General features: G+C 44.4%; 1 protein-coding gene across 1 annotated transcript; it reads left to right on the top strand.

Annotated features, from left to right (window-relative positions):
- Window positions 1-441: 441 nt before the first annotated feature.
- On the top strand, window positions 442-2,932 carry LOC125521339 (uncharacterized). The gene is made up of 3 exons (XM_048686396.2): window positions 442-996; window positions 2,175-2,258; window positions 2,364-2,932. The coding sequence occupies exons 1-3, from the start codon at window positions 831-833 to the stop codon at window positions 2,648-2,650; spliced, it is 537 nt and encodes a 178-aa protein (XP_048542353.1). The 5' UTR covers window positions 442-830; the 3' UTR covers window positions 2,651-2,932.
- The last annotated feature ends 9,612 nt before the right edge of the window (window positions 2,933-12,544 follow it).

The following is a 12,544-nucleotide window of genomic DNA, read 5'->3' as shown; positions in this document are numbered from 1 at the left end:
CAGAGTTTTTTTTGCCGAGAGCTACTCAGATGTTCAAATGATCTGAAATTTGGAGCACGCCTCATGCACCAAATTATCCATGATGATTTTCTTTGTTAGATTTTTTTTAATTTTTTTAGTATCTGTTTTGAATTTTTTCTTCATCACGGGTGCAGATTAGTCTGGGCACCGAATCGCTGCTCTCCAAAATACCTCCACCCAAAGAAGTCTATTAGGGGTATATCTCCACCCAAAGAAGACTATTCAGTGCTTTGAGATTCGTAATCTCTTTTAGAGGTATACCTCCACCCAAAGAAATCTTTCTATAACGTCGTTGATCTTTTTTTCTTCGAAAAAGAAGATAACCCCGGTTTCTGCATTATTTGATGCACACAACCAACGATGACGCCGCCGACCATACCCTGCAGCGAATCAGAAAGTGGTTGCATATTTCTCAGAATGGCAGGGTTAGCATTGAAGCAACCTTCCAACCATAAGCCTGCATCCATCATTTCTCACATCCCCATATCTTGCCCAAACAAGAAGCTTTGCTCACTCAAAGTGGTGGATTTGCATATCTCATACACGACGCACACAACCAACAAACCTGATGAACTCATCTCTTCCCTCGCACAAACCCCAAGCCAGATCCGTCTATCACGCCGCTTTGCCTCTACATGTCCGCCCTGGAACCCACAGTCCACTCCGCTTCCCTCGCTAAAACAAATCATCTCCCGCTGACTCTGCACGTCGCGTCAGATCTCTAGCTAAAACAAATCCTGAATACCCATGCTACATGTTCGTTTGACCTTGCAAAGTGTGGAGCAGATAGGACTAGGAGCAGGGGGGACATGAAGTTGATCCGCAGGGGCAAGCGTTCAAGAGCGAAGAAGGGCTCGGCGGCTCCGTTGCAATCTACCGGAGATGTTGATGGTGGAGGTGGAGGTGGCTCCAACAGCAGGCAAGTGGCGCCTGAGAACGTCCTCCCGGCTGAATCGACTACAATCGCTGGCTATGGTAGTGTTCTTTTCTTTCTCGCTTTGTCTGTGTTTCTACGTTTGTAGTACTCCCTCTGTTCACTTTTGTAAGTCGTTTAAGACAGCTGAAATTGAACTGTTTTAGGTGTTGTCTTAAATGTCTAAAACGTCTTACAAAAGTGAACGGAGGGAGTAGTAGTAGTAGGTGTGTGGATCATGGAGGGTCTCCCTTTGCTGACTCTCATCAATCGAGAGATGAAACGAGCAGTGAGAAGCCAGGTACTCCCTCTGTAAAGAAATAGGTCAGTATTCTCCAGATCGGTCAGGTTGTCTTCTTTTTGTACGTAGAACCATGTCAGTTGATTTTTCCTAGTTTGTTTGCTTTTTGGCGGTGGTGGCAACCTTATTTCGCAGAGATCAGGTACCAAGTACCAACTCTTCGTGGTTGTACGGCCTCGATGCGATGTTTGAGTCAACAAATTTTGTGTATCAAAAGTTTTGCTTATCATATAGGCATTTCATAGATGCGGCCATGCATCAACTTTTGGCCCTTTGGAATCTAGAAACGATGGAATTTCCTGAAAAAGAGTGGCAGATCATATAGGCATTTTTTCTACTTTTAGCAAAATTTTGTCATCGAATCCATGCGTTGTGATATAAACTGTAACACTAATAGACAGTTACTTATTCTTGTGGAGATTCATTTTCTTATACTTCATTGATGATAGTTTCAGTTCAAGCATTTGTTGTCCCCAATATGCAAGCGTCAGTTTCTGTATTCTTCAGGAGAAACAAGGCTCATCCTACGAAACAATGGCCAACATATAATAAGATTACAGGAAATAAGCAATGAAGATTATTTGCATATGTAGCATTCCACAGGGAGATTTTCTGCCCTAGTAAAGAGAAGCACCAAGATATTTTGTTGGCTTTTCTCTACGCAGAATGTTGGAGCTGTTGAAAGTTGACGTTTTCCTGCATCTCTTAATCATGTCAGAAAGTAGGGGCAGGCACGTTTCCTCTGCTTTATGATGAACGGCAGAAGAAATCACAGGAACATGGGTCCTGCATAATTCTTGCCTAGTGGCTGTTGAGCTAATCTCATCCTGGTCATTATTATGTTTGAACCTAATTGCCATCACGATTAAGTTACCAATCGTTTTCCTTACAGGTATACTATGGAACATACTCATTTGCGTGATTGACCTGTGCATGCAGCTAGCAGCAGAGATGAAGCTTTCTATGAAGCCTCTCCTTGGTTAGATTCGGACTGTGAAGATGATTTTTTCAGTGTAAATGGAGGTAACAATGTAGACTAACTCACGTAATTCGTAGCCAGAAAGGAAATTTTCCAAGACGTCCGTTGCTGCGAGAAGCACCTTTCTGAACCACATTTGTGTATCTCAGATGCTACACCTGCGAGATCATTCAGTACAACTGCAAGCAACCAGGCCACAGCTGCTGCGTTTGGACCTCAGACGAAGCTACCTACGCTGGAGGCCATCCTCCAGTCTGAGCCCCTGAACCTGAAGCCAGCCCCGCAGATGAAGAAGCTAGGTGACCTCCTCAAGGAGAAGCAAGAAGGCGCCGATGGCGCCGGCGACATCTCCAGGGCTCGCGGCGGAGGGGGAGCTGGGCGGTGCTGCATTCCCCAGCTTGCGCGGGTCATCAGCTACAGGGAGAGGAGAAATTAAGGGGTTTGAGATCATGGATGGCAACTTGGCAAGTCGATCTGGGTTTGGCCGGGGCCGATCCTCCTTTTCAAAAATAACAAAGAAATTCGATCTGAGTTTTACTGAAACAGCCGAGTTTCCTTCGGTTAAATTCCTGTCGGCGTGGACGATTTCGGATCGCCTTATGGAACAGTTGCAGCAGACAACTTGGCCGTCCAAACGTATATACGCAACCGTCCACATAAAAGTGTAACCGGTTCTAGATGTAGGTTTCTGTACTGTACGGTGTTCGCTCTGTTTTTTTAGAGAAACGAAAACCTAATTCGGTGCCTAGACTCATCTACATCCGATTAGAAAAAAATTAAAACAAATACTAAAAAAATTCAAAAAAGTCTAACTTTTTTTTGCGTGATAGATAATTTTATGCGTGAGGTTCGCTTCAAATTTTGACTTATTTGGACATCTGAGCAGCTCTTCATAAAAAAAAAATCAGGTCAGAACAGTGTGTGAACAATCATTCTCGAAAAAGAATAGTGTGTGAACAATAAACTTTTTTACAAACTCTGAATTTGTCTTTTTTGCTAAGAGTTTCTCAGATGTTCAGATGAATTGAAACTTGGAGCGCACCTCACGTATAAACTTATCTACCACACACATTTTTTTGATTTTTTTAATCTTTTTAGTTTTTGTTTTGATTTTTTTCGTCGGGAGGTGCAGATGAGTTCCGGAGCAGAAACGCCGCACCCGTTGACTCATAAAACGCGTGGAAGGAGTAGCAACAGTTACGACACGATCAAGCCATAGGCGCGCATGCCAGGCAAAAGAGAAGGCGAAATCTTGCCGACGACTCTCAGCAGGGGAACTTGAGGGGCTCACGCCTGGCGGAGGAGCGGATCTCGAAGACCATCAAGACTACGGTACCAGCATCAACAACTTTAGATAGAGGGCTGCACTGCTGGACAAAGATAACCATTTCGAACAAACAATCAGAAGGGCTCTGTTTAAATTCCAATCAAGTATGCATCTACTAACATTTCTGTCAAATGATTTATTCTGACACTACAGACTTGCAGTGTATTTTATTAAAAAAATAACCGATTATGACGTTGCAGTGTATAGTACGAATCAATTAAAGCCTTCCTTCATTACGGGGAAACCCTTCAATCTATTCACTAATTTTTAAGGTAGTATAAAAAAATATAAAAAGTAAAAATTACATACAGGTCTATAGACCATCTACGACGACTACAAGCACAGAAGCGAGCAAAAGGCGCATCGCCGTTGTTGCGCCTCATTCATTGGAGTCGGGCAACCTTGTTGTATTAGACAGCTGGGAAATTGTCATGCTAAGACCCCATATGACCAAGGCATCCGAATAACATTCATCGCTGCTCGGAATGATTCTGTGGACAAACGAACACAAATGAATGTAGACCAAATCTCAGCAAATTCACCGAAGACAAATGCCGACCGAATCTCGCGAGATCCGTCAGAAGGAAACCTCCACACGCCTTTTCGATGACACTAGAAGTATCATCGAGAACCTTGTGCTATCTTCAAGGAGCCATTGCCGCCTCGCTACCTGAGTAGAATACATATCCTAACAAAAAAACATGAGCCCTCCAACCGACAAAAGTCGGGATTCATCACGCCTCCATGTCCCTTAGTCAATGGGAGACAAAGGCAGACCGATGGTTGCACCAGCGAGAGGCGAAGGAAATCCTATCGCTTGGTGCCCTTGCCTCATGAAGGGGTACAACAAGTGGAGCTGCATGCGAACGAATTAAAGTCTTGTCATGCAACAACCGTTTTTTCTAAGAACGGAGACTTGTGTTCGAAAATGCATAGGAGCACCTGCGGGCTACCTCCCTTCACTAGTGCAGAAATGGGCTATAGTCCCAGTTCATGAGGCCCTTTAGTGCCGGTTCTGGAACTGGCACTAAAGGGTGGGGACTAAAGGTCCCCCCTTTAGTCCGGTTCGACACGAACCGGGACCAAAGGCCCACCACGTGGCACGAGCACGCGCTGGGGGGCTGGGGGCTTTTAGTCCCGGTTGGTTACACCAACCGGGACTAAAAGATTTAGGGGTTTTGGTTTTATGATTTATTTTTTCTTTAATTTTTTCTTTTCCATTTAATTTATTTCATTTGCTGGTATTTTATGATACTATATATTGTACATGTTATGCATATATATATATATATATAATTTCTCGTAGAACCGATAATATTCTGATCACAACCTGAACTTCCCGAGTAACGCGCCTGAACTTTCCTGTGTACGAACCCGAACTTCGAGCTATCTTCGCAACCGTGCCTTCTACCGTGAGTTTTTCTGATCATTCGTGTTGTTTGTGATGTAAGTGTAATGTGGACATGTTATTTAGAATCTAAATGCTTGTTTTGTCGGAATCTAGCACGTTGGCGGATTTGCTCTCGGGGTCGTGATGAACTTGTGTCTGTTACAAGTTTAATGCATGTTGTGGACGTTGTCGAAGATCTGGCACGATGGGGATTAGGTTTTGGTACGAGATTGGAGCACAAATTCTTGTTATTTCAAAAAAATTGAAATCGCCCGTGTTCTTCATCCGCCCAAGATGCAGCCCGCGCTTCTGTTGATTTCTCGTTTTTCCTTAAAGTTTTGCTGGCTGATTTGCGTACTTTAGTGAAATTCAAGGCTTACTAAGCCGTAAATTTTAATCGGGAGGGTCCTTACGGTTTGATTTCTAGTGATTTGAGGTTGGCACTCCCGCGGGTTTTTGGACAGGTTATTTTTGCGCTTTTGAAATTTTCCCTCTGGTCATTTTAGTTGTCGAAAGGGAGTTGCCAGATCATTTCCAAAGGGGGTGCGGACGTGTTGTAATCTTGTGCAGATGATTTTATGCTTCGGACGAATTCGTTTATTCATTATTTTTAGATCATCTAATGGTCGTTGTACAAGCTGGACTTCTGCTTTGTCATACCTGAACTTCTGCTTTTCCTTCGTTGGATCCTGTCGGGGCTGGGGCGGCTCGGGATCGGGATCGGGGGAGGATCAGGTCAATCCTGTGGGTGGCCGGGTTTCTGTGTTGGACTTCTGCGTTGTCATACCTGAACTTCTTCTTTTCTTTCGTTGCAAGGTAATGCAGCAAGTCCTTTGTATTTCTTTCCTTTTTTCTGTCATTTTTCATTCTTGCATTGTTTTTGTTAATGGTTGAACTTCTGGTTTTCCAGATTGCATTCCACATTTGCAAGGCGAAGGTGCATGGTGCTCTATATTTTCTTTGTTTGGTTTTCTTTGTAATTTTAATTCTCCAGATGTTCTTTTTATACTTTTGTCTCGTGAGCAATCATGGGATTAGCCCAAGTATGTATGCACTTTTTCCAGATCATCTAAGGGTCGTTGTAGAAGCTGGACTTCTATATTGTTCATACGTGAACTTCAGCTTTTTTCTTCTTTGCAAAGTAATGCAGCAAGTCCTCTGTATTTCTTTCTTTTTTATGTTTTTCTTCATTCTTTGCATTGATTTGGATTTTTTTGACTTAGTCCCATGAGCAGCCATGGAAATGGCCGACGGATATGCGTATTTTTTATTTTTTCTAGTATGTTTTTGTACTTATAATAGTTGTTGGTCTTCACTGAATAACTATCCTGAACTTCTGTGTGACAATTGTTTTTAACATGTTAATTTGAGGTTTTACAAAACGTCGAACTACTATCTTCACTTCTGTGTGACAATCGTTTTTAACATGTTAATTTGAGGCTTTGTTTGTTATTTTTGGATTTAAATATTTGTAGACATTGAAATCGGCATTGCGCGTATTGAAAAATGCGGTAGCGCGAGGCCGAGCAAGGGGGAGGGGGGGTCGGGACCCCCTCCCCTCCCCCTACGAGGCCGAGACAGGAACGAGCCGGAGCAGGCGACGACGCAGCACGCCGCGCCGTCGCATGCGGAGGCGAGTCCGTCACATCCGTGACCCCACTATCTATCTTAGGGTTTTTAGGGTTTAGGGTGCGTGCGGTGGGGGTGGAAACAGAATAACCGCATTGCGTCCTGTCAAAACCTAGCGCGCAGCAATGCGGTAGCGCGAGGCCGAGCAGGGGGGAGGGGGGTCGGGACCCCCCCTCTCCTCCCCCTGCGAGGCCGAGACAGGAACGAGCCGGAGCAGGCGACGACGCGGCATGCCGCATCGTCGCATGTGGAGGCGAGTCCGTCACATCCGTGAGTCCACTATCTATCTTAGGGTTTTTAGGGTTTAGGGTGCGTGCAGTGGGGGTGGAAATAGAATAACCGCATTGCATCCTGTCAAAACCTAGCGCGCAGCAATGCAGTAGCACGAGGCCGAGCAGGGGGGAGGGGGGGTCGGGACCCGCCTCCCCTCCCCCTGCGAGGCCGAGATAGAAACGAGCCGGAGCAGGCGACGACACGGCGTGCCGCGTCGTCGCATACGGAGGCGAGTCCGTCACATCCGTGACCCCACTATCTATCTTAGGGTTTTTAGGGTTTAGGGTGCTTGCGGTGGGGATGGAAACAGAATAACTGCATTGCGTCCTGTCAAAACCTAGTGCGCAACAATGCGGCAGCGCGAGGCCGAGCAGGGGGGAGGGAGGGTCGGGACCCCCCTCCCCTCCCCATGCGATGCCGAGACAGGAACGAGCCAGAGCAGGCGACGACGCGGCGTGCCGCGTCATTGCATGCGGAGGCGAGTCCGTCACATCCGTGACCCCACTATATATCTTAGGATTTTTAGGGTTTAGGGTGCGTGTTTTAGTTAGATATGAACTTCATCTGTTTTTGTACTTGAACTTCTTCTTTTTGTTTCTTATGGTTTATTTATTCATATGCCTTTACTTCTTTTATTAGAGTACTTGAACTTCTGTTCTTTATTTTTTGAACTTCTTTCTCTTGTTTTTAGGTGCATATTTTGTGTATGTATTTTTCTTCCCCTGGTAGTGTATTTGCCATCAATTTTTGGTTTTTAAGGATATCAGTAGTGCTGTTGTGTGATCTTATCTCATTTATAATAAATTCATTCAAATGGTGCATTCATTTAGCTATACATGTATTTACTATTTTAGCTGTTTGGGGGTAAAACTGTAAATTCACCGGCGCTGCAATTCCCACGACAGAGAGGCATTAACTGAGCATCTCGCTCGCCACCACCTGTCAAAAAACCCCTCTCCCCTGTCGCTCGCTCTCTCCCCCCTCTCCGTTGCTTCGCTGCCTTCGTCGCCTCCAACTCCCCCCGATTTCTCCGCCCCTGTCCCCTGCCCTCGTGCTGGAGCAACCGACGCACGCCACCGCTCCTATTTCTCCCCCACGCCCTGCTCTCCGTCACCCAGCCTGCTCTCTTCTTCTCTGAAGCGAGGGCGGCAACTGCCTGCGCGGTTGCAAGGTGCGCGTGGCGTCGTGGGGAGTGGAAGAACCGCCGCGGATTCATGCGTGCGGGGGTTGTTTCGAGAGGTATAAATGCTGCCCCCTTAATGATTGCTTTTAGTTTCGCCAGATCTGTCGAGTCCGCCTCCTGTGTGCTCTCACGTCCGCGTCCTATCCCCTTCTTCTGATGGTTTGGTGGGAGATTAGGTAGGGTTCTTGTGCGTGTGGTGGGTGGATTCCATTCCCCCGTGGTCAGATTTGTCTATGAGATTCTTGTGTGCGCTTTTTCTCCCTTCAGAGTTGAGTTGATTTCATTTCCCCTTTGGTGATTTCAGCATTCAGATGCATGTAAGAGAGGGTGTGGTCTGATGGTTGATCCTGAATCTGATGTATCTAATTGTCTTAGTATTGTTGATTTCGAAGTCTAGATTGTGTCTGTCACATGCTAGTTAGTTTCTGGATTCTTTTTTTGTTTGTGCTTGCCTATATGTGCTACTGTTCATGTTTTCATACTTGTTGATATGTTCTAGTTGTTTCATCCTAGGGTTTCATTTAGTTGTTTTTTGTATTTGTTGTATGATTTTTCTACCTGCTAACTATATGCAATCTATCCCCTGTTTTTAGTAGGTTGTTCTAGGGTTTGGAGATCCATTCAGCAAGGTGTTGTGTTGTCATGGCTTCAAAACCTTCTCCACTTATTTTATTGTGGTTGGATCTTGTATTTTAAATAATAGTTTTTCTTATATATGGCTGCCCATATCTTCACTTAGTTTTCTTGTTGGACTTCCCTTTCTTAAAAGTGTGAACTTCTAACAATGGTCATGTGTATGCATTTTACCCTTAGTTTTAGTTAGTGAATTGTTTCTTTAATTTTTATTTTGATGAATTGCTGGTGAACTATGTCACCAAGTGTTGTTGGACTTCCCAAGTGTTTCATATTTGTAGTGTATATATTTGTTTTCTTTGTTATCATTTTCATGGTGTTGATATTTAAATTTGCCTGTGATATACTATTTGTGGTCATGCTACATCTTTTTTATATGCTAATTGCTTGGTTCACATAGTTGAACTTCTGGTTTTAATTATTTTTTTGTTTATAATGAAATTTGGTTGAACTTCTGTTATGCACATTTTGTTTTACTGCTTTGTTATATATTATTGAACTTCTGGGCATTCATGTTATATGTAGTAGCCCCTCTGGTGTAGATTATTTTTATATTTAGTATGTAAATTTTAGTTTGTTTGTTGTGTTTACTGCTTTGTTAGGTATTGTTGAACTTCTAGGTATTGGACATTGTTGTAAAAGTAGAAGTCCCATTGGTGTAGGATTGCGTATTAGAACTCAGTTGCCTTTTTACTTGCATTTTTTGTAGTTTGTGATGAGTTGAATAGTTCTGAAAAAATGCCTGCGATCAAGATGGATCTTCAGAAGTTAATACTGATGCTCCAATATCTGATGCGGCTAAATCACCAATAATCCCTTTAATTGTGATTGCTGAGGTTGCTTCGAGCCTTGAGAATTTTTCAAGCGTCGAGGATTTTGCTTCTGCAGCTCTTGCTTCACCTAGTATGTGAAACCCCTTTTCTTTTCATTTTAAATTCTTGAGGCATCTTTTTTAGCTTGTTCATGTCGCTTGTTTTTGTTCCTGAATTTTTTTATTTTTTGCTTTGATTTTTTGTGTGCTTTGCAGATGTGTCCACAGAGGAGGAAGCTATGAACACCATCAACGATGTTTTATCTGAGTTGGGTTTATCAGAAACCCCTGCTGCTGCTGAGGAGGGGGCTCCGTCAGTCAAAGGTTGTGATTCCGTTCCGGATCCTTTGTGCTCTCTTTAGATGTCAGAGACGCAGTCGCAGTCTGTTGATGGCACTGAACCTGTCACGCAACCTGAGGATGTGCCTCTTCAGCTTCTTGTGGAGGACCAACGTAAGAGGAAGAAGCAAGAATATTTTCACAAGAAGAGGGCGGCCTGCCTTGAGAAAGGTTTTGATGTTCCTGGATCTGTTCATGCGGCTGAGCTCACGGTTGGGGAAGACGTGCCGTGTGGTAGTGATGGCACGGTTTTTCCTGTTAAGAAGAAAATCAAGAAGACCACTGCGAGGAAGCATGTAGTTGGTGGAGTTACTCCTCAGAGGAGCCCACGTGTTTCAAGGCCTGCAGAACTTACTGAAGATGAAGGGCTAGGCCTCGGTGGTACACCACGCCGCAGTCCTCGTGTGCTTGCCACTGCCGCGCCTACACCTTCTCCGCTTGGTGTTGGTGCATCTGGTAATGGGAAGAAATGTGGTGTCAAGCGCAAGGTTGCACCTGCAAAGGTCAACAAGGGTCAAAGAAGTGTTCTCGTGTTAATCCAGAGGACAAGGATGATGCTGATTTCAATGCTGATGACGAGGACGACGACGACGATGATGATGCTGCGGCTAATCAGGTATGAACGTCTCATGTTTACCGTTTTTTAGAGCATTTGTCGCTATTGTTGTAGTTTTTGTGTTTTTAGCACTGCCTTGGCGTACATAGCTGACCTTCTGCTGCATATAGACGAATAAATTAGCCGATCTGCTTTGCTTTTATGGTATTACTGCATTTGTGTACATAGTTGGACTTCTGGATATATACATGAAGAGATTAGCTTGACTTGTTGGTATACATGTTTGATCAGTACCTTGGTGTACATGGTTGAACTTCTGCTTTTTAAATTTCCAACATTTTTTGAAAGCATGTTAACTTGTGGTCATACATGGTTGTACTGCCTATGTAGACATAGTTGGACTTCTGAAATACATGTTTCATTACTGCCTTGGTGTACATGGTAGAACTTCTGCTTTTGTAAATTTCCAACAATTTGAAAGCATCTTGAAAGCACAAGTGCTCCCTGGGTGGTTTTGGTAATTAATGTCAACATATCTCTTGTTGGAGTAACACTTTTACCTAGTATGTTTCAGATAAGTTCAACAATGGAGTGGCATGGACTAGAGGATGTGGAACCCCTTCAAGATGCTAAGGACAAAGGATTGGCTCAAGCTTCAAGATCAAGACTCTACATTTTCTATTTTAGTGATCCAAGATCACATTGAGTCTATAGGAAAAGCCAATACTATCAAGGAGGGATGAGGTGTTGCTTAATGGCTTGCTTGCTCAAAGTGCTTAGTGATATGCTCCAAAACCCTCAACTACCTTCCCACATCCACATATGACCTAAACCAAAAGTCAAACTCGGCCCCACCGGTTCTATCTATCCGGCGCCACCGAGTTTCAGATGTCACAGCCACCGCCACAAACCCTAGCAAATCGGTTTCACCGATAGGGATCTTGGTCTCACCGAGATGGGATTGTAATCTCTCTGTGTATGTCCATTACCAAAATCAGTCTCACCGAGTTTGAGCAATCGGTACTACCGAGATTATAATGCAAACCCTCTGGTTAGCTTATTACCAAAATCGGTCCCACTGAGTTTGTGTAATCGGCCTCACCGAGTTTGCCTGACCAACCCTCTGGTTAGCTTATTACCAAAATCGGTCCCACCGAGTTTGTGTAATCGGCCTCACCGAGTTTGCCTGACCAACCCTCTGGTTAGCTTATTACCAAAATCGGTCCCATCGAGTTTGTGTAATCGGCCTCACCGATTTTGCCTGACCAACTCTCTGGTTAGCTTATTACCAAAATCGGTCCCACCGAGTTTGTGTAATCGGTCACACCGAGATTATGTTATGCCCTAACCCTAACCATATCGGTCCTACCGAGTTGCATCTCAGTCCCACCGAAAATCCTAACGGTCACTAGGTTTGCTGAATCGGTCCGACCGAGTTTAACCATTCGGTCCCACCGAGTTTGGCAAATTGTGTGTAATGGTTAGATTTTGTGTCGAGGCTATATATACCCCTCCACCCACTCTTCATTCGTGGAGAGAGCCATCAAAACATACCTACACTTCCAATACACATTTTCTGAGAGAGAACCACCTACACTTGTGTTGAGGTCAAGATATTCCATTCCAACCATATGAATCTTGATCTCTAGCCTTTCCCAAGTTGCTTTCCACTCAAATCTTCTTTCCACCAAATCCAAATCCTGTGAGAGAGAGTTGAGTGTTGGGGAGACTATCATTTGAAGCACAAGAGCAAGGGGTTCATCATCAACACACCATTTGTTACTTCTTGGAGAGTGGTGTCTTCTAGATTGGCTAGGTGTCACTTGGGAGCCTCCAACAAGATTGTGGAGTTGAACCAAGGAGTTTGTAAGGGCAAGGAGATCGCCTACTTCGTGAAGATCTACCGCTAGTGAGGCAAGTCCTTTGTGGGCGACGGCCGTGATGGAATAGACAAGGTTGCTTCTTCATGGACCCTTCATGGGTGGAGCCCTCCGTGGACTCGCGCAACCGTTACCCTCCGTGGGTTGAAGTCTCCATCAACGTGGATGTACGATAGCACCACCTATCGGAACCACGACAAAAACATCCGTGTCTCCAATTGCGTTTGAATACCCCAAACCCTTCTCTTTACATTCTTGCAAGTTGCATGCTTTACTTTCCGCTGCTCATATACTCATTGCATGCTTACT

Source organism: Triticum urartu, chromosome 7A (assembly GCF_056163025.1).
Source record: "Triticum urartu cultivar PI428250 chromosome 7A, HENAU_Tu73, whole genome shotgun sequence".
Taxonomy (NCBI): Eukaryota; Viridiplantae; Streptophyta; class Magnoliopsida; order Poales; family Poaceae; genus Triticum; species Triticum urartu.
The sequence above is the reverse complement of the archived record's forward strand: the minus strand, read 5'-3'. Positions and strand labels throughout refer to the sequence as shown.